The sequence below is a fragment of the Leucopleurus acutus genome (genome assembly GCF_964270905.1).
Source record: "Leucopleurus acutus genome assembly, chromosome: 16".
Lineage (NCBI taxonomy): Eukaryota > Metazoa > Chordata > Mammalia > Artiodactyla > Delphinidae > Leucopleurus > Leucopleurus acutus.
In genome coordinates this window covers 12,858,371-12,884,131 of record NC_139158.1, presented here as the reverse complement: position 1 = coordinate 12,884,131, position 25,761 = coordinate 12,858,371, and the positions used below count along the sequence as shown (strand labels likewise).

General features: G+C 47.6%; 1 protein-coding gene across 5 annotated transcripts in view; it reads right to left on the bottom strand.

Annotated features, from left to right (window-relative positions):
* Positions 1-25,761, bottom strand: part of AUTS2 (activator of transcription and developmental regulator AUTS2) — a gene marked incomplete at its 3' end in the record, with an annotated part of 1,120,631 nt that overhangs the window by 80,504 nt on the left and 1,014,366 nt on the right. For all 5 annotated transcript variants that reach the window (XM_082857497.1, XM_082857498.1, XM_082857501.1 and 2 more), the window contains exon 6: positions 4,738-4,789. In XM_082857497.1, coding sequence (XP_082713623.1) covers positions 4,738-4,789 — 52 coding nt within the window. The remainder of the gene's footprint in view (positions 1-4,737; positions 4,790-25,761) is intronic.

Below are 25,761 nucleotides of genomic sequence, written 5' to 3'. Positions count from 1 at the left end.
CTTATGTAGGATTTAAGACAGTAGAAAAATGGGACTAATTTATAGAGGCTAAAATGGGCTCAGTTTACTCCTCTGCACGTGGGGAATAAGCTTTATGTCATGTTCTCCTTACAAGGAAACCCAAGACACTACAAGGAATTGTAAAATGGTCTCCATATTTTTATTATAATTGGATTTTAAACTCTATATCTTTTTTTTTTAAAGAAAGCTATCCCACACTCAATTGCATTGTTTTCACTTACACAGAAAGCACAGAATTGTTTTAGGGGAGGGGCCTTGGTGGTAACATAACTCTTACCTTTACTTGTCACCAAACCAAGGAATTCCCCCTTTATGTCTAAACCTGATGAATGAAGTGAGATCATCTCCATGAAAGATTTTATTACGTACTCAGTTACTGAACCTCAACCCACCAAGCAGCATCTTTTCTCACTTCATCTCAAATCTCAACCAATTTTTTAGCCAGGTTTTCCTTCTATGCTGGTGATAAAACCATACTGTCAAAGATACCCAAAGGCCCTACTAATTCTAAAGGCTCCAACCTCATCTGTGTCCCCAGGAAACCCTCAGCACAAAATCGACCCCAAGAAGAGGCCTGTGTGGCCACTAGTCGGTCTGGTGGGGCCTGGGAACGGAAAAGCAGCCCTGGTCAGAGAGAGCTCAAGGTGGTCCCAGTGTTCCGTCTGGCACTCATCATGGTGAGTGAGTGTCCGCCAGAGTCCCCGCGGCTGACCTGGGGGAGGGGAGGTGGGGTCCCACCCGGGAGGGTGGGCGGCTGCTCCTTTGCTGTATACGTTTCAGTAGATACGGGTGCTCACGGCAGAAGGCAGCACAAAGCAGGGCCCTCATCCCTACCCGGGTCATTCCCCACCCCAGCTGTCTGGAAACGCGCAGCTCTCTCACAGTTAGCTCAGGGCACCTCTCCCCAGGAGGGCCGGCATTACCACAGGACGAAGATGACGGCCAGAGGAGGGGTGAGAGTGATGGGGTGAAGTACACCCCCTGGCTCCTCTCATCTCTAACTTGCCTTAGCTGCAGGACAGATCCTGGAAAAGAGGCAATTCAGGGCCTTTGCTCTACCCCCAAACTAGACCGTGGGCCTACACCAGGGCTGGCAGGATAGTCATGTCTGCTAAGTACTCGTTTTGTGCATTTCTGCCTATGTATGAAAGTGGCAAAACCCCTGAGAAGTAGGACGTAGAGTAGGTGAAGAAGGGTAATAAATACTGGCTGGACACACTGAACTGACTGACAAGTTAGTTCCTTCTAAGGATAAACAGTCTAGAATTTGGGGTACACATCCTACTGCTCCTACAGCAGTTCAACCAGCTAAATATGGACAAGAACTCAGTCTCTCTCTGTGTGTCTCTGTCTCACTGGGAAAATTAATTTTTTCTTTGGCAGATGGTTGAGTCACAAAGACAGAAGGATTCATCAAATTCACATGAACATCCTGTAAACATTTAAACACATAAAGATTAAATAAGGCAACCAGGACCTTGATTAAAGTTAAACTATTTTTGTCTGTCTCCAACCCTAAGCCCTGCAACTTGGAGGTTCATCTCCCCGCCCCTCTGGACAAGCTCGGTTCTCACTGGGCATGTCCTGTGTACATGCAAGCACGCACCGGTTGATTAATGTGTTTCCAAGTGGGAAATAAAAGGCGTCAGAAGGAAACAAGGACCGGGAACGCCTAAACACAAAACTCTTGCTGGTCGTCTGTTAAATTGGACAGACTCTACAACACCGAGAGAGTCAAGATAAAACCAAGCCGGCAGAAGGGACACACAATGTGTTCACGGCACCTACCCCGCTTCAGCCCCTCCGCCCCTCCCCAGCTGTTTTATCCCCACCAGAGACGTCGGCCCAGGACCAGGTTTTGCTATGACTGAAAATTCCGACCTGCAGAGGCGAAACGACTTACTCCAGCTCACCAACAGACTGGCGGGACCTGAGCCACGGCCCCTGCTGCTTCAGCCACAGCCCCATCCCCCCACCGCCCAGCCCGGACATCAGAGCTGTGCACCCCCTCACAATCAGCTTGTGAGATTAGCACTGCCCTCCCACAGGGAAACTTTATGGGCCGAATCCGCCTGCCACCGGGCTCCGGCAGGGCTCCGCAAGCGTAATCTCGCCAGCGGCTGAAAGCCACACTTCTGGAAGGCCAGAGCCTGGTGGGGCTGCCGAGAGCGAGAGGCCATGCGTGGCTTTAAACATCCGGAGGAGAAGGGATACACGTGCCCGCTTCCCTGCACGCGTCAGACTGTTCAATAAACCGAGGCTTTGAAGATCTTCCCGGTGGTGCCTGTCGCCTGGCATAAATTTGCCCTTTCTTGCATTGCTCTTTGCTGCTCTTGGCTAAGAATACTGGACAGACACGGGAGACCTGACTTGCAGGCGGGCAGGCTGCTTTGCAGCAGAACTTGAACTTGATGTGCAGGAAGCTGACAGTTCCTTGAAGGCCTTGTCAACCATCCATCCAGTAAACACTGCCACTACCCAGAGTAAAAACAGACCCAAACCCACATGCACATAGCAAGACTCTCTGCACCTGTCTTGAAGCAATTATTGACATTATCGCTATACAATGAATCTCTTTTTGAACTTGTTTTCCTGATACTTAGCAGTCTGAATACTAATCCCCTTAACAAAACTGCCCCCATGCTGCCCCCCCTCCCCGGCCCCCCCCTTAATCTCTTTCTCTCCAGGGGGAGGGCGGGTGCTGGATACCAGTCCATCTACTTTGCAGCACCTGGATGTGCATTGATTCCGGCTCTTGTCATTCATGTTACCAACAGGAATTAGCATAAGGCATTAAGGGGAAACTCTGGAGGAGAAAAGAAAGGCCATTCTGATGGAAATAAGGGGCAAAGGAATAATCTGCTATCAACTAAAATGCTTATTTGTGTGTGGTTTCCCAAGCAAAGCTCAGCAAAAAGCCTATGTTGATTTTAGTGTACACAAAGAAACCTTAATCCTTTCAAGGCAACTAAATCACCCCCAGAAAAGCAGCTCAGAAGAAAGGCACCCTGTCAGGATGACTATTCACAACCAAAGAGATGCCACAAATCACACTCTGTAAGTAAACAAAAATAAGAACGTGGGAGACGTCTGATTGGAAAAGGGAGAGGGGCCGGGGGAGCAGGAGGGAAGAGGCAGAGGGACGGGGATGTTGCCTGTCATCGATCACTCCTCCTCGGCCCTGAAGGGGAGCCTTTCAGCCCCGTGAGGGCAGCGGGGCCTGAGTGCAGGTCCCAGAGCCAACTCTCCTGCCAGGCCTGATCCCAGAGAGGGGAAACACATTCCACAACTTTACAGCAAGTTAGCAAAAGAGAGACACGGTCATGTGGGCTGGAGGGCCTGGGGAGGGGGTGGGGCAGGGTGTCACTGAAACACAGAGGACCTCCTTTTGGTGAACTGTCCGGCCTCGGGTTCCACCTCCTCCTATCAGTCAGGGACACACGACCATCTATCTACCCAACCTCTTCCCTCGTCAAAATGATCAATAAACAATGACGTATCTTTCCGTTTGAGCCCTGTACGCTGTGAACTGCAGTGTATCTTCTTTTATTGGGCTTTAGCATGATGGACAACAAATTGATACAAGCTTTCAGTCCATCAAAATATATGATGAAACATAAAACTGGAATACCCCATTGTGCAATAAAAAAAGATAAAATCCAATAGGACAATAATTCTGGGAGTGACAGCAATCACATAAGCATGTACACCTAGAGGGAAGCCTAAACATAATGTACTATTTGAAGCCTGCAGTTGCTTCCAATTCTAAAATAATCTGGGAGCTCAGAATAACTGCACTTGGAAACATGTGTGACCAACCAGCTAGCAAAAATGCTAGCCAAGGCAACTATAGAATGCCAGGGTGGTTTCGTATTTCACTTCATGAAGGCCCAACCCTGTTCAAGCTACCAAGTATCTTCCGTGTAACACAGAACGAGACCACGACAGGAAGCATACGTTCTGTATTTAGTGATTACCACACAAGCACCTACAACAGGTTCTACATTGGAGAGAAAGAGATCAAATAATTTATATGATTTATATACCTTTCAAAGTATACACCACCGTAAAGCCCGTGATTAGAAGCTCCCTTAAATTTCATTATTTCCAACAATACTGCTACAAATGAAAACTGACCAGAAACCTATTGGCAGTGATTTAAGTTTCCCCTTAATGTATTGCTATATCATTAGCCTCTCTTACTCTACATTGCAGTTTGGAAGAAAGTTAATGGGGTGGCACGTATTTAAATTTTGTCCTCTTGATCGTTTATTAATTTTACAGAAAGCCCACAGCAGAGTAAGGCTTGGTTTATGACCATAATGCTGTGAGTATTAAACATGCACTGATTACTAGAGTCTGCAGGACAAATCACCGATTTATGGTTCTCCAACTGCTGGGTTGTTGATAAGGAACAAAGTTAAGGCGTCTTGAGAACTATTATACTCCATTACCACTTCCCACGTTAAATGAAAGTCGCAGAGACAGTAGTAATTCCTTAGTCAAATCAATTTAAGTAAGGATTCAATATATGCTTTGAAGATAAACTGTTTTTGGATGCAACACAAAAGCACACAGATTCTGTCTCAAGCAAAAATACAAATTATGAACCGTAGCTCCAGAATGAAAAGGGAATGACCATTGTTCTTTATGCTTTCCTCCCGACAACGGAGCAAACAGCAGAACAAGCTATTGCTCGGATTTAAGGAGTCTTACCTTTGTTTACAATAACAGTATTGAAGAGTTTTTCAGAGCTGGCATCTGAGGCCTGCAACACAAGAAAGGGAAAGAAAGCATTACTATTGTCATTAATTTTGTCATCACCATCATCATTACGATGATTTTAAATCAATTTTACTACGTTTTAGAAAAGCCTAAAAAGGAAAGCGGCAATTTCCCCCAATCCTCCATAAGGTGGTGCTGGTTGACTGCGAGAGCCAGACCTGCAGTGCAGCTATTTGCTGAGGGAAGAAAAAAATCTGATTTTAAAAACATGTCCTTATTAGACATATTATCTGTGCAAAACATATCTCTATGAGATGATACACAAAGCAATTCAGCTCATTCGCATAATGATTTTGCAATTTCATTGACAGATCATTATTTTGGAAACGGTACTTTTTTCATATTTGCAGACATGCCCTGTTTTTCAATTTTCTCTCACAAACTAGAAATGCCTATTATTTAATGCTAAGCTTCTCCTCACTAAAAAGTGTCAACCAGCACTCCCTGAAATTCATTTTTAAAGATTTATCTGATGACCCCAAGATCCCTGCCCCCTGTGGTAACCACGACGACCTTGGTGTTGAAATGAAAGCCAGCCGACCTGCCCAGCAACCCGACACTACACACACCATCAGCATTATTTCCTTTCCATTTTCTAGAAATCACGTCTGCTAATTATTACAGTGGCTCCAGGAATGTGAAACAAGCCTGTTTAAACAGCAAGGATACAGGCAATTTAAATTATACACTAATGTTCTGGAAAATCAACATGAAGTCTGTTTGGAGAAAAATGCTATAATGTTTCAGAAGCACTGTATTTCTAGAACCTGAAACATTAAAAAATAAACTTAAAAATGAAGCAGTTCCATTATACAGTAATTTGATGATGTCCATGCATTTAAAGTTATAATGGCTATATTATATTTACGCTGCTGTTGCTACCCCACCCTGTAAGAAATCACTGGTCTTCACACTTTACGCATAGAAATGCATGTGTTGACAAAGCGAAGCAGAGAACGGGGAATAAATCTAGAAGAAATATAAGAAATAGGGTGCGGGGGAATCTGAAATACAACATATTCAGACTCTGGAGCTGGCTTTTGGGGACAAAGAATATATTCAATTTAGTCTTTTTGTGTTATGTTGATAAAGATGAGATATGCCCGAGTGTTATCTGGGGAACAAGTTCTAGTTCTCAATGCAAGTGATACAGAAAGACAAAATATTGTTATTATGACTATTTTCCCCTTTATTTTAATTCTAATCTGCCTACTGTAAACGTGATTCCAAAGATTAATATATCAAGAAAAAAATGAATGCACAGTATGTGCACAAGTGTTGAACTCTATACATTTATACATAAGCAGTTTAAAATAAAAGAAATCCTGGATAGATGTTTCCTTTTATTTTGCATGAACAAAAAATATGCTGAGGGCCTTCTTGACATTTTAAACATAATTAAATAAAACTGCATATTACAGTAGCTTTTCATAAAAATAAACCACCAAAAATGTGTTGCATGGAGGGGGAAACAAGATATGCATTAAACAAATCAAGAATATTGAGTTATAGAAGCAAAAATTACAGGAATAGTGTTGTTATATTATAATATTAAGTGAGATGTCTAGGAACACGAGTTTCGCAGCTAAAAACTTGGAGATAAGAGCATTTCACCATTCCTTGATGAAAAAGTGTCTCTTAGTTCAAATTGGAATGGCTATGGTAAATTCATGGCTTAAACTACAGTTGATATATTTAAAAGGAAAAAAAAGGTGGGGGGGCTGTTAATTCATTTTACTAAATTGAAATAACCCCTGCAGATTTGGGGACTACCTATTAAAAGGAGCCTAACTGGCCCAAAGCACTACAGGAACAAAGTATTGTGCCGTCAATGCAAAAAGCATGGCTGAGGAAAAGGTTCTCGATCCAGTTTTTATTTACACTTGGGGTATGTGTGTGTGTTAGAGGGGGAGAGAGAGAGAGGGACAGAAGCTGTAGGTGAAGAGGCCCTCTGGCTGTCTTGCACACCCTCCTTGGGGCTGCCACCCTTGTCAGCTCCACTGGGCTCCACACCATATTCTCAAGTAGCCAGTTAAGTGATCCTTATGTCTGAAGCGAACTTAGAGGATGTGATTATACGATGCCAACCGGTAAGTTATTAAGGAAATGAGTCTGACAGGATATTCAGAGTGACTTAGGAGTAATGCTCTCTAATAAAAGCTTTTCCAGCCCTTTAATTTTCTGATACATGTCACAAAGCCGTTTTGTAACTGGTAAGGGTAAGGGGGGCGGGGGTCCTCAAAAAGGCCTCCATGGAAAAACACCCAAAAGAAAATGACAGCAATGGGACTTAGGCTAATCATAAAATGATCTGGACCCCTTTCTCCCCCATCCAGGTGGTTACAACTATGGCTGACCACTGTCCTGAAAAGTCAGAAAAGAGCTTCTCAGCCGAAGTCTTAAGCAGGAACTACAAGGAAATTCTTTGCTTTTTCTCGATGAACTTTCAAATTTAACTTGTGCTTTAAAGCATTTGTAGAAATTTGTGGCTTCTTGGATCTTAATCTTTGGCATGTTTTCTTTTTCATTGTTTTTTAGGAAAAAGTGTGAAATTCCTTATACTACCTGGACCATTTTCCTGGCTGATTTTTTTGTTTTTAATCAGGGACGTCTAATGGAAACGTGGTGAGCCAAGGGTTAGCCGGCGAGCACAGCTTTTCCTTCTCTCCTTTCTTAATACGGGGGCACCTTTACATTCTAAAGGTCTCTAGCTTTTTGCTCGCCATTTCACTTCATCCCCCTCACTCGGTTTTGGAGGATGAGGGCGTGAAGTGGCTGCACCTGAAAGTGACAGAAAACAACAAAGCTCTCTTGGCTGCTTTTTATTTCGGGGGGAGGTGGAAGCAGATTTTTAACAAAAAATACTGAAAAATTACTAGACGCCGTAGTTGGTGTTTAAAGAAAAGTTAAATAAGTCAAACAGATTGAAGAAAGGAACACAGAGAATGAGGAAACGAAGAAAAGCCTTCCGAGCAGACAGGAGGGGGACGCGCGGCCGCTCGGGTTCGAGGTCCACCTTAATTCCCTTCGGCCGCGGACCCCGGGCACGGCCCTCTGCACCCGCACGAGGAGGGGCTTTCCAACAAGAAAAGAGAAACCTCCTCGAAACTTAAGCGCGAGTTCTTTCCCCAGCTGCCGCGATACCGAGCCCAGATCTTTCGCTTCCCTTGGCACCTTGTGCGGGCCAGGATCCCGACCTCGGCGCGGGGAAGCGGTACCCCGGGAAGCGGCAGCGAGCGCAGCGCCAAGGTTTTCAGCCCGAGCGGGCGCAGGCCGCGGCCCCAGCCGGAGGCAGGCGGAGCCCCTCGGGGCGGGTGGCGCCGAGGCGGCTCCGATCCCCGGGCACGACCGCACAGCTCCGGCCGCCCGCGCCGCCGCTCCCCGCCCGAGCCCGGCTGGCCAGGGGTGGAAAGTACAAAGGCAGGCGGGCGGCCGGGCCGCGGCAGCAGGGAGGAGGGATGGGTGGCGGCGGGGGGCTCGGGCGCGCCAGACCCGCCCCTGCCACCCCTGCCCGCCGGCCCGGCCGCCGCAACAAAAGACCCCCGACCCGCCGCCTCCCTTTCGACCGCGAGCGGCGAGCGAGGGAGCCGCGCCCCCAGGGCTGCATTACCTGATCGCAAAGGGTTAAGCGGTCCTGTCAGCCCCAAGTTCATGGTTTGGTTCCTGAGCAAGGCTCACGATGGGGTATCGTCAGAGACCAGGGGGAAAACCAGCCAAACACGAAGAGAAAACGCCCAACTCCGACCGGGCTAGGTCCGCGCCAGTCTCTCCTTTCCAGGCGAAAGTCTGAAAGCGGATGCACGCGAACCAAATCCGTACGAACGGCAGCTCCGGGGCGGCCGAGCGCCAGCGCCGCGCACACATCCAGCGCGGCCGAGGCCAGGCGGGCAGCGGGCGGCCGGGAGGGAGCGCCCGGCCCGCGCTCGCCCGCTGACTCCCGGCTGCTCCTGAGGCGCGCGGGGCCGGCCGGGCACGGCGGGGACTCGAGGGGCGTCCCGGGCAGGCCGGCGGGCGGGCGAGGCGAAGAGGAGCGGCCCTAGCCGCGGCCGCGGCGCGCAGAGCTAAGAGCGAGGCGGCGGCGGCGGCGACAGGACAAAGGAGACCATGTGCGGAGGGGAGGAGGGAGAGGGAGGAGGAGGAGGAGGGCGCGCAGCGGCGGCGGCTTCTCCCCGGCGGCCGCCTGGGGCTCCCCGACTGCCGCTCCCGCCTCTCCAGCAGCACTGCGGGCCGACCGGTCCCGGTCCAGCCGCCGCCGCGGCGCTGGAGGAGACGCTCCGGGAGTCTTTATTCGGGGCCGATCCCGCCGGCACGCGGCGCGGGCGGCGCTGCAGCGTCCGGGGCGCCGGGCGGGCTGCGCGGGGCCGGAGGCGCCTCCCGGCCGGAGCTCGAGGGCCGGCGGAAAGCGCCCGGGGCTGGCTCGGCTCCGGCCCGCGCTCCGCTCGCGGGCGCCTGCCTCTCCCGCCGGCTCGCCGTTCAAGTGAACTCCATCGGCGGCCGGCGCCGCGCGCTCCCTGGCTGGACGGGTGGCGGGAGGGGGCGGCGGCGGCACAGGCGGCCCTCGCTCCGGACTTCGCTCCGGGACTGCGCCAAGCGCGCCTCCTCCAGACGCTCGCAGCTCTCGGAGCGGGACTTCCTCGGCGCGCCGAGCCCGAGCCGCCGGTGCCGCCGCCCCTCCTCCGTCCCGCCCCGCGCGCCCCGCCCCTCGCCGCCCCTTCTCTCGGCCCCGGCGCCGGGTCGGCCCCGCGGGGGCGCAGTCCCCGAGCGCGACTTCGACAGCTGTCGTTCCCCCCGCGGCTCGGGCCCTAGTTCCCCACGGCCGCCTTCTCGGCGGGCGGGCGCGGCGGGAACTGCAACGCTCCGCACCCTCCCCGCAGCCGTCGCTTCCAGTGCTGCGCCGCGGCAGGGAAAGGCCAGTAGGCCCGCGGGCTGGGGTTGAGTCGCCACTAGGCCGGTCACATCTGCAAAGAGCAGGCTCTCTGGATGGCTGTGAGGGCTCAATGAGAAAGTGATGTATTTATGTAAACCGCCTGGCACATAATAGGTGCTCAATACAAGAGTAATAAGTACATTGTTGAAAATGGAGTGGGGTGGTCAGAGTCTAGTATTAGGAAAAAAAAAGGTCTTAATCTAACCTTATCCCCACCTGATCAAAAGCTGAATGCAGTTTGGTTAGGTCTCAAGGATAACAGTGCATGAAGTGGCGGTTTGCAAATCCCGCCTCCCCTTAGTCTTCAAATCCACTGACATTTATACACTTCACATCAACAAAAGTGGAGCTGGTTGCCACCATCAGATGTAGGGAAAGGATTAAAGCAATGCCACAGCCTCACTAAATGCACAGCAATTACTATCATCCTAACATTTATCATCATTGTGTTCTGCAGCGCCCAGTGTAGCGCCTGGAAGGAGGGGGCTGAATGACCACAAACTTGGCCCCTGGTGGGTTCCCCTGAGCCAAACACTCCCACCAGAGCACCAAATCTCCCGTCTGTCCAGTCTGGTGGGCCCCTGGTCAGAATTCTGGCCGCCTTTGTCACTGTCCCAACCACAGAGGCCCTGCAAGGGTACCAGGCCATACATGGGGGTGAAGAGACCCTCTATAAACATCTGGAGTTTTTATTCCACACCTGCAGCTTGGCAGGGTCTCTTCTTGGTGCACAGGAAAAGTTGCTGAGATTGTCCCAGCACAAGGCAAAAAGGCAAGCAAGGCCTAGGTTGCAACTGCGAGGGTTCTAGGGTAGAACAGGCACACTAGGGTGGGTGAGAGCTCCTGATTTCCCTTCAGTGCCACTGTCACCTGGAGTGCAGCTGGGAAGAGAGGAAAGGGACAGGGCTGGGAGAGATGTGCACCACATACAAATGACATGGAGACTGGTTTCAAGCAATAATGTCCATTCTTCACCTCTCTGAAGTTGAACATCCATCACTGTTTGATTTCATGGCACTCTTGAAAAACCTCTCAAGGGGAAAAAAGTGGGTGCTTGCTGTATGGCATAATTTTTTCCCTTTAACTTCCAAATACAATTACTTTTGGAAATAAGAGGCTCTCCCTCTCTAGCTTCACAACGCCCCACCCCACCCCAAATGGTAGCATTATGTGGTGTTTCTAAAAAAAATTTTTTTTTAAAGATAGGCAAAAGAGATTTTTCTCTAACTTGACTCCCTGGGTAAATCAGAAGAAAAGAGAAATCAGAAGAAAAGGTGCCTCAGAAGGTGTGAGTCTGAAGCTGGATTTTCCAATTGCTTACAAGATGTCTCAAAAACCAGCCGAAGCCCTCGAGCCAGGGAGCATTCATTCTGAAGCTGTTTCTACAATACCAAGATAGCTCAAAGGCAAACATTAAATTTTCAAGAAAAGACATTTAAATGTTGTTTCTTTTGGAGCCATCAAAATGGGACAGTTTTCTTATCTTGTTCGCTAATAAAAATCAATATTACCGGGAAGAAATTACCAGAGCTCCTACCGGGTCCTCTACAGGGTAAACTGAGGCGCACAAAAGCATGGGCACCTTAGCTGACCGACTCAAACCACCGCTTAGGCCTCTAAAGTGCCGTCATCAGGCAGCACTGCTGACGCTTGCCACGCCTTGCATTAGACTGTCATCTCTGATTATCAGGGATTAGGCCTCAGATGAAAGTCTGGGAGAGATCTGCACGTGTCTCTGTATCGTGATTATCTGTAATTGGGAGGAATGCAGAACCGCCAAGAGCTGAGCCTCTAAGAGAAGCCACAGACTTGGCCTCTGCACCACTGCATCCGTATCCAGCCCCCCTGTACCCCTCCAGCGCCCTTCACCCTGCCACAGTGCCCACCACCACTTTGCTTCCTTTCTCAGTCTCTCACCAGACACACAAATGAGTACATTCTGATTGGGTTCCAAGTTGCTCTATTCCCCCTCCTTTCTGGCAGGGAAGGAAGCAGTGTCAAAACTGGAAGGGATAGGGCTTCCCTGGTGGCGCAGTGGTTGGGAGTCCGCCTGCCGATGCAGGGGGCGCAGGTTTGTGCCCCGGTCCGGGAAGATCCCACATGCCGCGGAGCAGCTGAGCCCGTGAGCCATGGCCGCTGAGCCTACGCGTCCGGAGCCTGTGCTCCGCAACGGGAGAGGCCACAACAGTGAGAGGCCCGCGTACCGCAAAAACAAAACAAAACAAAACAAAACTGGAAGGGATAAGCTACAGGACAGCATCAGAAGTAGAAAGAAGGTAGAAAGAAAAAACAAGATCATCCCTACACTCGGTGACTGGATCCTGGTCAGAGATCTGACTTGCAAGAATCTAGACTTACTATGTTTTTTTTTTTCCTTGAGAAACTTAGCTTCCCTTTATAGGAATTTTAATCTACAGATTACAAAGTCAAAGGCTGGCAGCCACCGTGTCTGTTATATTTAGAAGGTTTAACATACTAATCACTAATGGCTTCTTATTGTCACCTTCAGCCTCTGAACCAGATCTAAGAAGGGCCAGTCTTACAAAGGGGAGGTCCTAACGAAGCAGGCAGTAAGAATATGGATTCAATGGTCTTGCCAGTGTTAGAGCAATTATTTCAGAAACAATTTGTTTTTTTCTTGGCCACGCCATCCAGCTTGCAGGATCTCAGGTTCCCCGACTAGGGACTGAACCCGGGCCATGGCAGCGAAAGCCTGGAATGCTAACCATTAGGCAACCAGGGAACTCCCGACAATTTTTAACATATGACCAAAGATCTTAGGCATGTCTATGATTAACTAGCTGATTTTTTTTAAAAAAGCTAAATTAAAATATGGAGACTTCTTCCTCAATTCTCAAAATATATCTAAAGATAAACCAGGTTTAAAAACCCGGTCCCGGGACTTCCCTGGTGGCACGGTGGTTGAGAGTCCGCCTGCCGATGCAGGGGACACGGGTTCGTGCCCTGGTCTGGGAAGATTCCACATGCCGCGGAGCGGCTAGGCCCGTGAACCATGGCTGCTAGGCCTGTGCGTCCGGAGCCTGTGCTCCGCAACGGGAGAGGCCACAACAGTGAGAGGCCCGTGTACCGCAAAAAAACAAAAAACAAAAAACAAAAAAAAAAAACTAATGGAAGTTCTTCTAAATCAATCTAAAATGGCAGTTTTAAAGTTTAAAATATGAAATTTGATTCAATTTGTATCACTAATTACCAGACTGAGACTAAACATTTTTTGGTAAAATATTTCTTATAAATTCTGGTCTTCTGTTGAGTACCTTACATAGAAAAAGTTTATTAATTTCAAGGTGTTCTCCCTCATAAATATAACAAACTTCAGGTACTCCCTAAAAGAACACATGCTGGGTGATTCTTGGGGTGGTTTAAAGGAAGAGGAAGTCTTTACAAAAAATTTCCTCCCGTTTTTCTATGTTAAATTATGTAGTTTGAAAAGACCATGAAAGGGGAGTAATAACACATGAGTTCTGTCTCCCAACTAGCCTTGGGAAAGATGTCACCCCACCTGGCTTATTTCTATGTCTCCTAGAGGATCTTTTCAAATTCTATAGCTTTTTAAGCTTTGAAAATATGTTTCTATTTGTTCTTTGGGGAGAGGTTAAGAGCCAGCATCTGGTTGCCATCGTGGCCCTGTCATTTCTGAGCCAGGAGACCTTGGGCAAATCTCTTCCCTCTTCCACCTCAGTTTCCTCGTCTGTAAAATGAGGTGACAACAGTAACTAGACTTTATAGGGCTGTTGTCAGTAACAGCCCCCCAGCTTAGTAAGCGGGATATACGTGTTGGCTACAATGATTAAAGATGACACTCTTACTTTGATTACTGCGGAGATGAACAAATAAGAGTATGTTCTGGTATGGCTGCAATGTCCACGGCCATGCCTTCTACGGAATTCCCTCAATGCAGATCCCCACAGTGAGGATGAAAATAACCACATGAACATCAAAAGTGACACCGATCCCCAGAAGTGGTGACAGTGGTTTGCACCACCTGTACTAGAGTAGAGAACCCCACCTTCACACGGGCATTACTACTGCCAACAGTTCCTCCAGACAAGGTCCAAACCTGGATATTGAATATTGCATAGCCTGGGTCACATAATAAGGCGGGAGGGACCGGAATAATGTGGATCTTCTTAACACGTTATAAAGTCCAGTCATGAATCAAGCAAAATATTGTCAGAGTTCGAAAGGCTTTAAGACGTGATCAACCTCCTAATGGTGAGGGGTTCAATTTCTTAAAACATAAAATAGCAGGCACCCCAATTATGTCACTCTGACATGCTAAACTATCATTTCCCATTTACACAGGCCCACAGGTTTATCTATAACCATGCAAATGGTTTCTTCCTGGTGCAGAAGTGCGTTTTGGTTCTTGTTCCTTTTCTTGGTGTGGGATACCTACTACCTCAATTTGGTTTTGAATTCAACCACATAAGGACAGTGTCTTTGCACCTCTATTCATGCCACAGCCACGGCAGAGGTATAAGGAACAGATGTGTGTCTGCAGACGGAGTCCAACACTTTATCATCTATCTGTGAGGATTTAATGCGAGCCTGTGATAGACCTTCTTTCTGAACCTACCTGGCTTCTTGCGGATATGATTCACATCTTGGAAAGTGTTTATGTGCAGCGTATCCCGCACGGTACTAGGAGGCCTACCTCAGAAGATGCCTGATGAGAGAGAATGGCTGGCTGGCTGAGGTTCTCCCATTCTTCTGCTGAAGCGGCGGGAGCCTGACAAGTTTCTGGGCACCCTGATGAAGTGGAGGGAGACTCGGGGCAGAAACAGCTGCTGAGAAGCCCAGAGGGACCTGCAGTTTGACTGTGGCACCTGGGGCTCCCTACCCATGGCAGGTGACCAACAGCCTCATGTGGAGAACTAAGTCAACAGGTTGCTCGCCACCAGGAAGCAGGAAGCTCCCCGGCGCCAAGCTTGTCCCGTTTCCCACCTCTGCGAATTCCTGACCTTCAACCTTCCATGCTGTCCAGCCCAGGACATGAAAACTCCTTTGGGGTCGCAGGGATTTCGGCGTGCAGGCCAATTCATTTTGCACCAGAGATCGTGATCTCCTCCTCTAGTGATGTACGGTAGTCAACCCTAGGTGGCCTTAAACCCCTCTGCTCAGGCCATCTTTAAATGGCAGGCCCATTACTTATCACTCTGAAAGGAGACTGCAATAGCTCACGCTCTTACTGCTGTAAAGCAAAGGCCTCTACCATCGCGTGCCTGTGTTGCTACAATTGATCACGGGGCTGCAACAAGAGAGAAGTAAATAAACTGAACTGGGTTAGTTTATGATGCATACGATTGAGGTGCAGGGGGACATAAATATTTTCCAAGGGTAGAAGTGAAGAAAAAGAATTTTACTTTCAAACTTCACAGTGTACTATAAACTACAAAGGGGAAAAAAGTATAAAAAACCATAAAATATCTCTCACCAAATCAACATTAAAGTATTAATATTCAGAATCTGACAATCCCACAAGAAAGGCAATGAAAAATCAAAACACATTCAATCTCTGCTCGTGTCGCCCAATGGCATCGTACTTTTCACAGACGAGCACAAGCGCAAGACGATAGGGCCGTGCCCTCCTGGTGCCCACCTGGGCTTGGTTCCCTCCTCCATCGGACCATTCAGCACTGATGGGGGTTTGTGATTTGGGGTCTAGAGACCTGCATTCGCTATGGAGTCCACGCTCCCTGAGGACAGGTACTCACCCTGCCCTAGTTACCTGCTTGAATCTCCAATACCTGGCTCCTCTCACTATATTCGCACAGAGATGGGGGTGGGGTAGGGGGACCAGAGGTAATTAAAATGAGAAATCGTGCATAAAATGTCTGCATGAACTAAAAGGATGGGTAGAAGGAAACGTGTAAATAAGTCAATGAAGATGATACACTGAGGAAAGTAAAGCGTTAAGTTGGAAGGAAGATGCTTTTGGTGAGTCATTTCCTTTAGCTGTCTTTGCCGCTTACTGGATTTTATAATTCACGGTCCCCGGCCCGGTGGTTAGGGGTGTGGGCTGGACATTAGAAGGATGTAGGCTTGAATCCAGTCTCGATCAAGATAGCTGGTTCATCTTGAGTTGTTACTTAACTTTTCCTAAGCCTCACTTTCCTCCCCTGTAAAATGGAGCTAGTAATAGAATTCAACCCTTGTAGAGTGTCGTTGAAAACATTAAATAACGAAACACGATGCAACTTGTTGTTGTGCTTTTTATATACGAGGAAGACTGGTTAGGAGGGCCTGTAAACTGGAGCCAGCCATTGCTCTGTATGGGGGCAACCGCGAGGTAGCTGGTCTGGTGGTTAAAAGCACAGCTACTGGGCTTCCCTGGTGGCGCAGTGGCTGAGAGTCTGCCTGCCAATGCAGGAGACATGGGTTTGAGCCCTGGTCTGGGAGGATCCCACATGCCGCGGAGCAACTAGGCCCGTGAGCCACAACTACTGAGCCTGCGTGTCTGGAGCCTGTGCTCCACAACAAGAGAGGCTGCGACAGTGAGAGGCCCGCGCACCGTGATGAAGAGTGGCTCCCGCTTGTGCAACTAGAGAAAGCCCTCGCACAGAAACCAAGACCCAACACAGCCAAAAATTAATTAATTAATTTTTTTTTTTAAGAAAAGCATAGCTACTGATGACGAAACTGCTGGGTTCAACTCCCGGCTCCTCCTGCACTACCGCCTCTTAGCTTTGTGACTGTGGACAGATTGCTCCATCTCTCTGTGCCTCAGTTTCCTCATCTGTAAAACAGGGCAATAACAGCACTTACTAGTATTACAGCAACTGCTGTGAGGGGTGAATGAATTACTGTGTGAAGGCATCCGGAGCAATACCTTGTCTTCCTTGGCTACAAACCATCGAGGAGTAGGTATTCTTAGTTTTGGTAAGATTGGCTGACAGTGGCCCCTCTTAGTTTCAAAAATTCAGGTGGTCAAGCACCCACTCTTCTAGGGGGAAAGTAAAAAAGGTCCTTTATGGTGCCATGTCAAAGGTGGACTTGACAGTCATCTCTAGTGGACGGATGGGCTGTAGGCTGAGGGAAGGGAGGACCGAGTTGGGGGAGACGGGGCCGGGGCTCACTCAGGACACAGGGGCTGTCACAGCCCCCATATGTGAATTACGAGCTATAGGAGAGGGGGCCCACCAGGGAAGGCAGTCCCTGTGGTCACTGGTAGGGGCGCAGCTGTCTGTGTGTCAGCAGGTGCACTAAGTGGCCTATTAGAAAAGGCTGCTGTGGAAAACGGGGGTTGCTGGGGAACCAACCATGTTTCCCAGTTCTCTCTGCGAGAGGCATCTGAGCCACTTTGGACTGAGTGAGCTCCCCCAAATTTTCAACAGTTCCAGGGAGAGACAGGGGCCCTTGAGAGATCTTCCGCACATGGACACGAATGATTCACACGGATATAGAGACAGGACCTCATGTGGCCTCTCCAACCTTTTTTTTTTTTTTTGCGGTACGCGGGCCTCTCACTGCTGTGGCCTCTCCCGTTTCAGAGCACAGGCTCAGCGGCCATGGCTCACGGGCCCAGCCGCTCCGTGGCATGTGGGATCTTCCCAGACCGGGGCACGAACCCATGTCCCCTGCATCGGCAGGCGGACTCTCAACCACTGCACCACCAGGGAAGCCCTCTCCAACCATTTTTACCATCAAAGTCACACCAGGTACACTTATAATTTCAGTTAAGTTTTGCACTAATGGGAAACTTTTTCTGTGTCTCTGTGAGGGTCCTCATTTCTAGCTTCAGTTAGTCCCAGGGAAAGACTGTTGCTATACTAGGCCTGGGTCAGGCTCAAAATATGATTCTAATCTTCGTTTTAGGGCCTTGAAATGAAAGGGAGGAAGAAACCAACCAACGAACTAGTGAATCCAAGACCAGGAAAAGACAGAGGCCATAAATTATATACTATGATACCACTTACTGCTTCTAGGATTCAGCCTCTCATGAGGTGCTGCCATGCTTGCCTATGTAACATATATTTTTCAAAAATGTTCACAGTAATTATGTCATCTGCTCTTCCATCAACCCTGTGAGGTAAACAGAGAAATTGCTATTCTCCTCCATATTTCAGATGAGGCAACTGATACGCAGTGTGTAAGTACACCCTTTGGAAGTGAAGGAGTCAGGATGATAGCAGAGTTCTAGAAGGTACATCCGGCCCCTTCTCCACCGTACCGGGGTCTACAGTCCACACTACTGGTAGATCTTGATTTCTTACTCCGTTGGCCAAATCTGGATTCCACATACTCCCAATGCAGAAATGCCAGTTCTAGATCTAAGTCAAAATAAATTCTGATATCTAAAATCTAGAGAGGTTTCAAGATCTAGAGGGTCCTGGTAAAGCTGTTTGGGCTGTGTGAATACTACTAGGATATGTGAGTAGTTCGCCTGCATAGGTTTTGTAGTTTGAACGATTACTTACATCCCACATTAAGGTAATTTGTGAAAGGAACACGTGAAACGGTGGCCAATCCCACGTCAGCACATCTTTCCCTCCAACCTTCTCTCAAGGAGTTTGCTCTCTTTTCCTGGAAACACGTTACCTGAAAGTATTAATAATCTCTAGCCTACTGGACATTTTTTTCCTCCATCTATACTGATGTGCGTGGACCTAACAAAGCTTTGTGCTTTCGTTTTAGCTTCATTGTAGAGTATCCTGATGGTCCAAATATTTACTTGCGGAAATTTTCGTTGGGTAAGAGCGAAACATTTGCTTCTACTGTTTTGGTGAACCATACAGTTGCTGGGGTACCAGGTGGGCAGCTAGGATGGCAAAGAATCCTCCTGGCTTAGCTTTCCTGAAAGCATTCATATTGACCAATATTTCTGAGTTTTCACCCTTGTCCTGGTCTCAGTTTTCCTCCCTGTCCCTTCCACACTGTCAAAATGGGGTGGGACACTCGAACATGGCCATTCCAATAGCCTCTGTCTCTGTGGCTCTATCCATCAAACGAGCGTACTTTGCCAACGGTCAACTACCATACAAATGCCAGTTGCTAGGATCATTCACTGCAGTCACATAGGGTGAGGGCAAGCCTGCATGCCTGCAAAGACCTGCGAACTCCTCTCCTCTCTGGTCCTGTACAGTCTCCATTTACAGACCTTTGCTGCAAATTAATTCAACCAGCACTTTCTTCTTCTGCTCCAAACTACAGCTTATCTGGAAGGTTTCCTTAGGGAAATCTATCCAAGACAATGTCTGACAGGCATTACCTGTTCCTTGGTTCGCCTCTGGACACTGTTATTCCTTTAGGGGCACAAATGTCCTCGGTGGGAATAAGACACAACTTTGGAGAGCAAAGATTCAATCCCTTGAGGGCCACACTGTGCCCTTACACACACATCCCACCCCACCATCATCATTCCCCTAAACATCTAGAGTGTACTCTCATGCCTTACATGTGGTCAATAAAGAGTGTCAGGTCAACGAGTCAACGAGTGAATGACCATATCTCTGCCAACTAAAACAGAAGAGAATGAAGACATTGTTTCAAAAATAAACTGTAAAGTCCTTTCCACAAATTGCCACCAGTTTAGCTTTTCATGGAACGTAGAAACCCACCATCACAAGGCTAAAAACAGAGCACATTTAAATTCTCTTGAAAATTGATTACTAATTAAAATACCACATCGACCACTGAGGTTGCTACTCTCTCAATGTGGCCTGCGATAATTCTATACCTGCAGGCTACTCTCCCATGGCAAGGTGGAGCTTAAGCCCTCTACCCTGGAATCTGGGCTGGACCTGTAACTGTTCTGAACAATAAAATGTGGAGGAAGTGATGATCTGGACCTTCTGAGCTTGTTAAGGTATTAAGAAAACTTCTTCAGGTGTTAAGCAGCTTCTGCTTCTATCCTCTTGGAGTGCAGACACCATGTGGTGGGGAAGCCCAAGGAAGCACACATGGAGGAGAATTAAAGCCATGGGACCAAAGACTTAGCTGAGTTCCCAGCCAACTTAGCTGAGTTGCCAGCCCTGTGAATAAGCCGCTTGGAAGTTGTTCCTCCAGCCCCAGCTGCGCTTGCCTCAGTTGATGCCATGTGCAACAGAGAGACGCTGTCTTTGAAGAGCCCTGCCCAAACTGCAAAATCGTTAGCAAATAAGTAAAACTGTTGTGTTTTAAGCTATTAAATGTGTAGCTTGTTACAAAGCAATTGGTAATGGACACAACCATCGAAGGCAGCGCCAACATTCAGAAAAAGGAAGATGAACACGTGCCAGGATGAGACATGAGCATCACCTTTGCTTTCCAGCCTCTGCAAGGGAATGACAAGGACCTTGAAGTTAGAGAAAGGACGCTACGAAAATAGAGATAAATAACGGCGACCGAAAAATCCTGAAGTAAGAAAAATCACTGCCACAATGAGGAAAAGTTTTCTATTTGATAAAGTAGAAGAAAACTTAACATGACAGTGTTAATGAAAGAATAAATCTGAAATCCCCCTTTCCTTTTGGAGGCTGCGAATGTTTGCAAAACTAAAAAGTCTTTAGTAATCCCTGCTTTTATCTAAAACAGATTTGCAGTTTTAAGCACAGCCTCATGAAACTGCAGGTTCAAAGGGACCTGAAACCGAATTAGCATGAAATCTGGAATTCTCATTTCCACCAAATGCACAGCTGCCATCTGACAGCTCTGCTGGGATTTCAGTTTCAAATAGAAACCGAAAGTAGCTGAGGTGGCGTGGGCCAGGGGCTCCGCGCTTCCAATCCTCGCTCCTTCCACACGCTCACACATTCGAGGGGGGTCTCAGAGGTCCGCCTAAAACCTTTGGTGATGAAGCAAACCCCCTGTGTGGCAACCCACCCATCAAAACTAGTGGGGGAAAAACCCAAAGCCAGGAATGGGTTTTAAGTAAGGAGGGTTGGGGGTTGCCCCTATATACAATATGAATATTTTGCTAATATTTTTAGGAGTCCTAAATGTTTTGTAAGTAAATTCCCACAGAGTGAAACTGCTAGGACTGAGTTGGTAGGGGGAGGGGGAGAACCCTTTTCCCGGGTTTTGCATCACAAATGCCAAGACACCCACACTCCACACACTCAAATTTAAATACCAGCAGGTATGTTGATTCTCTTTCATGATTCATTTAACACCCTCTCAGCTTTCTCCTGAGGCAATGACAACTCTAAGCAACTCCATTTAATTCTGGAAAACCCAAGGGGGTTTGCTTTGCCTACTGCTGAAATACCATCACCTCTGGGACCAAATGTTACACTTCTTTGTATAGGGAAGTGTGGGGGGGTGAAGATCCTATGTGTCTGAACCCCCTGAGGAATACAGGTGCTACAGGAGGATGTTCTCACCCCTGGTAGAAAGGGTGGATTTGCCCAGAGCCATCCCAAACTTCCTCCTCTGATCCCTGTATGACCAACTGCATGAATTCAAGTGACAGCTGGCGGGGCCGCACTCACAGCACATGAAAAGCAGGCTGCAGGCCTGCGGGGAGCGAGAGGCACGGCCCCCTCCTTCCCCACTTGCCTCCCGCCCGCCGTCTGGGTCCTCTGTCCACCACGCCCCACCCCCAGCCATCTGCTCCTGAACCAGGGCAGGGGCGTTAACATCCCCGCCAAGGCAAGAGATGGGGATGGGGCCTGGGTGGACGGCAAGGGTGGTCCTTCAGAGGCCTGCTTTGACCCAGGTTTGGGCCTCCTTAGAAGTTAGTGTACAATTTTTCGTATTCTCCAGGAGGAAAAAAAAAATGTAGTGAGCATCTGGTATTTACACAGAATCTTAGAGGGAGTTGACGGATTTAATTACAAGTGTTAGCAAAACAGGAAAATTGTAGCCAGGCTTTCAAATAGCCACTCGCCTATAAGTAACAAGACTTTCCTTTGTGCTGCTGGTAAAGAATGCAATTGATTTTCCTAGAGATGAGTTTTCTTGGAGAGGGGGAGGTTGATAAAAATACAGTTGTTGGCTGGTAGCTTTTACGTAAATTTATGATGTCCTTCTTATACAAAGATCAAACTGCAAACAACATTCAACCAGGCTGTGTGCTCTGAGTTGTTTTCTCATTCCCACTAGTGGTGATGGATGGATTTTCTCTCTGTTACTAGTGCTCACTTAGAGCTGACAACATGTATTTATGAAATGACTGGTGGGTTTAAAGATACAACATAAGGTCAGGAAAACGGTTACAAATAACTAGCCTATACGAGGATTAGAGAAATTAGCTGACCGTCATTGGCAGCAGGCTCTGGTGAGATTTTTTTTAACATTTATTTATTTATTTTTGGCTGTGTTGGGTCTTCGTTGCTGCGTGTGGGCTTCCTCTAGTTGCAGCGAGCGGGGGCTACTCTTTGTTGCGGTGTGCGGGCTTCTCATTGCAGTGGCTTCTCTTGTCGCGGAGCACGGGCTTCAGTAGTTGTGGCACGTGGGCTCAGTAGTTGTGGCTCACGGGCTCTAGAGCACGGGCTCAGTAGTTGTGGCGCACGGGCTTAGTTGCTCCGCGGCATGTGGGATCTTCCCGGACCAGGGCTCGAACCCGCGTCCCCTGCATCGGCAGGCAGATTCTTAACCACTGCGCCACCAAGGGAAGTCCCGCTGGTGAGTTTTAAAAACTGGTTGCAGGGCTATTGCAGACCATTACAGGAGGTTAGGTGTCAAAAAACACTGTACTGAATTAGCAAAGTCAGGAGACCTGGGTGTTAGAACAGGCCCGTGGCACCTAGTTTCGGCTTTGGGAAAGTCACTGAAACTTCTGTTCACCATTAAAACGCACACAGGTTGGGATGAATCATCTCTCTCTTGCTCTTTTCCATATATAAGATCTTGTGAGCATACTTGATCTAATATCTAGATTATAAACAGAGAACAGTATCTGTGCCAGACAAGAGTATTTTCCTCTGCCCATTTTCTTAGAGGTTCCGCTATTAATTTCTAAGGAGGGCACACTGTTTGACATACCTTTTCTGGGGCGTCCCACTCTCTTGGAATTTCCTGACAGATCAGTGAAATGTCAGAAGTATGCTATGGTTTACATTTCATCCTTCCAACTGGTAAGTACCATTTAACTTTCTCATCAAAACCATCAAGGCACCAGTGAGCCTCTCCAGCTCTGTGTCTCTGTCACTTGGTACCACGTGCTCGTTAAACGCATTTGTCAGCGTTGTGTTTTAAAAGCAAAACCAAAAGGGTTAATGTGTCATCATGCTCGCTTTAATCTAAAATCCACAGGGAAAGGACTTCAGAAAGAAAGGAAAAACACACACACACACACCCTACACACACACACACACACACACACACACACACACACACACACACACACGTCAGAAAACTGCACAAGTGGAAGCTGGCCTTTGTCTTCCTCAGGCTGTTCTGAGCCAAGGCAATGTGCAGACCACATTGGGAACCAATTTAATCATTTCTGACTTCTCAACAATCAAATAAAACAATAACTAGCCTGAACTGGGCTCCAAGGGGAAGAGGACCACATGTATTTCCTCTCAGGATTTTTTTTTTTTTTTTAACATGAAAGTTTGGCTTGAAAAGAACTTCTTGCACAGACACATGTGGCCTCAATAGGATGGATCTTTAACTGATGAGACAGATTCCAGATTCAGGCACACAGTATCAGGATTTAAATCCTCAGAATTTGGTAATGGAAAGTTTGGGTCACATTAAGGGCTGTGGGATCCAGGGATAAAATTTAGTTTTGAATTAGCCTCTTGGGCAGCCCAAGCACTCCCCCTAAGAAGCACCATATGTCTCCAATTCTACGTCATTCCTTCTTTCCTGGTACTTCCCACTTGATGGACCAGAAAATTCCTGGCTTTAGACCACTTCCCTGTGTATTTATTGTTGACTCCCACCTTTGGAATTACTCTTTTTTTAAGCTCTCTTTTAAAATAGTTCCTGACTTTCTATTTTGAAAAACTTCAAACTTATAAGAAAGATGAAAGGATGGTAGGAATAATACCCAAGCGCCTTCATTTATATTCCCTGATTGGTAACATGTTAGCACAGCTACTTTACCTCTGGCTACTCTTGAACTGTATTAAGACACACACACACCACGGAATATCTGTTTGCTATTTACTTGTTTAGTGTTTGACTGGGGGAAAGGCAAACTCTCCCCACTTTCCTTCTAGTGCTTTCCTCATGGCTGCTAACCCAAGTGGTTAGCATTCAATGTAGCACCTAAAGCGGACAGGGCCGTGTTTACCAGCGGACACTGTCCCTGTGCGTTGAAAACCACGTGTGTTAAAGGTCGGCACACGCTTGCTTCTTCCTTCTGCCTCCAGGACTTGTGATGGCTAAGCTCAGCCGGGGACCCCTGGAAGTGGCTCTGGGCTTGGTGGTCAATCAGTGGTAAACTGGGCTAAGGGAAAAGGAGAAACCTGCTTCTGCGGGGAGCCTAAGGCATTACCTTCTCTAACACAGACTGCACAGAGGATTGTTTGGGGTACGACGTATTTACCCCACTAAAAATAAAGCAGTATTTGACTTTTCCTGTCATTGTTTCTTCATCTATAGCATGGGAAGTATACTGTCCCTATCTCAGAGCTGTTGGGGATTAAATTAGCTAGAACAGCCCCTAGCCCTCAACAGAGGTATTGATTATTAATTCTGTTATTACTGTTCCTCACATGTCTTGTTCCTTCAGGTATCACTTTGAAGGAGAGCGAATAGGCAAGGCAAGATCTGGACATACCTATGGCTATGTTAGCCTCCTAATCTCATCAAAACCTTTCCTTAACTCTAATAGTTTGTGGTGTACAGTATGATTAATTTTTTGACAGTATACTAAAGTCCATCCATTCAATAATGACGCTTTTACTGAGTACGAATGATGTGCCAAAAAAAAAAAAAAAAAGGAACATGTTATTTGCCTTGGGGAACTTACAATTTAGGAGAGGAGAGTAGACAAATACATGCCTATAATCAAGAAAAGTGACCCGCGGGAAAGAGCTTCGCCCAACAGGAGAAGGCGGTGAAACGAGGTAAAGGTGGGTGGGAAAAAGTACTGAAGAGGCAAGGAAGCAAGGCAAAGGGGGGAGATGCTGAGGTTTCCAGCCTGGGGAACTAGCTACAGTCAGGAACACGGACATGGAGGGGGGCTTGCAGGGAACTATAAAGAAACTGCTTTGGACAAGATGAATCTAAAATACTGTGAGAACAGCCCAGCGGTGGTCAGAAATTTGGGACTGGAACACAAGGGGCGAGGGGGCTCAGAATCACACCAGAGGGGAGGGTGTCCTCCACAAAGAGATGAGGGAATGTGACTGCCAAGAGCAAACTGTGGAGCGGGAAGAAACAGAACCAAGGACAACAGCCAGACAGTGTCCCTGCTTCCTGGGTCAGGGAGGGAGCAAGTGAAAAGGGGGAATCAAGAAAGTATCACTAGAGAACCAAGGAAGGGCAAGACTTGCAGTAAGGGGGGCGGGACTCAAAAATGGCCAATGCTTTAGAGATCCTGGAGGACAAGGAATGAGGAAAGACAGCTAGGTTGGTATTTGAGGAAGTCGCTGGTGGACACCAAGAAAATTGCAGGGGAATGAAATACAGGAGCTGGATTACATATTAAAAGTTAATAAGTAAATGAAGTGGTAAGAAAATAGAGGCAGTAAGTACAGACTGCTTTTGAGAAATGTAATAGAGAAGGACTGGGAAGAAAGAAAAGTGCACATTTAGGCCACGAGTCTGTTTTCAGCTGTCTGGAGAGGAGGGCAGGAATCTGGCCCATCACCGTTCAAAATACCGAGCGCAATTTAACATGCTCTCGCGCACTCACTCTTCCTCCACGTATATATGTATCCCCGCATCCCCGCTCAGGGACACATACACACATATGTATATACATGCTTTTCTATATATAGTCCATATATTTTTTTTTTTTTTTTGCTAAGGAGGAGTCATTTATGCCAAATCAGTAGTAAACTATCCAAATGTCATATAATACTTTACATTCATAGACGATTTTGTCCACGAGAGGTAAACGAAAGCACAAGGAGAAAGAAACCGTGATAGCATTACGGGAGTTTTAAACCATGGCTGCACATCCTTGG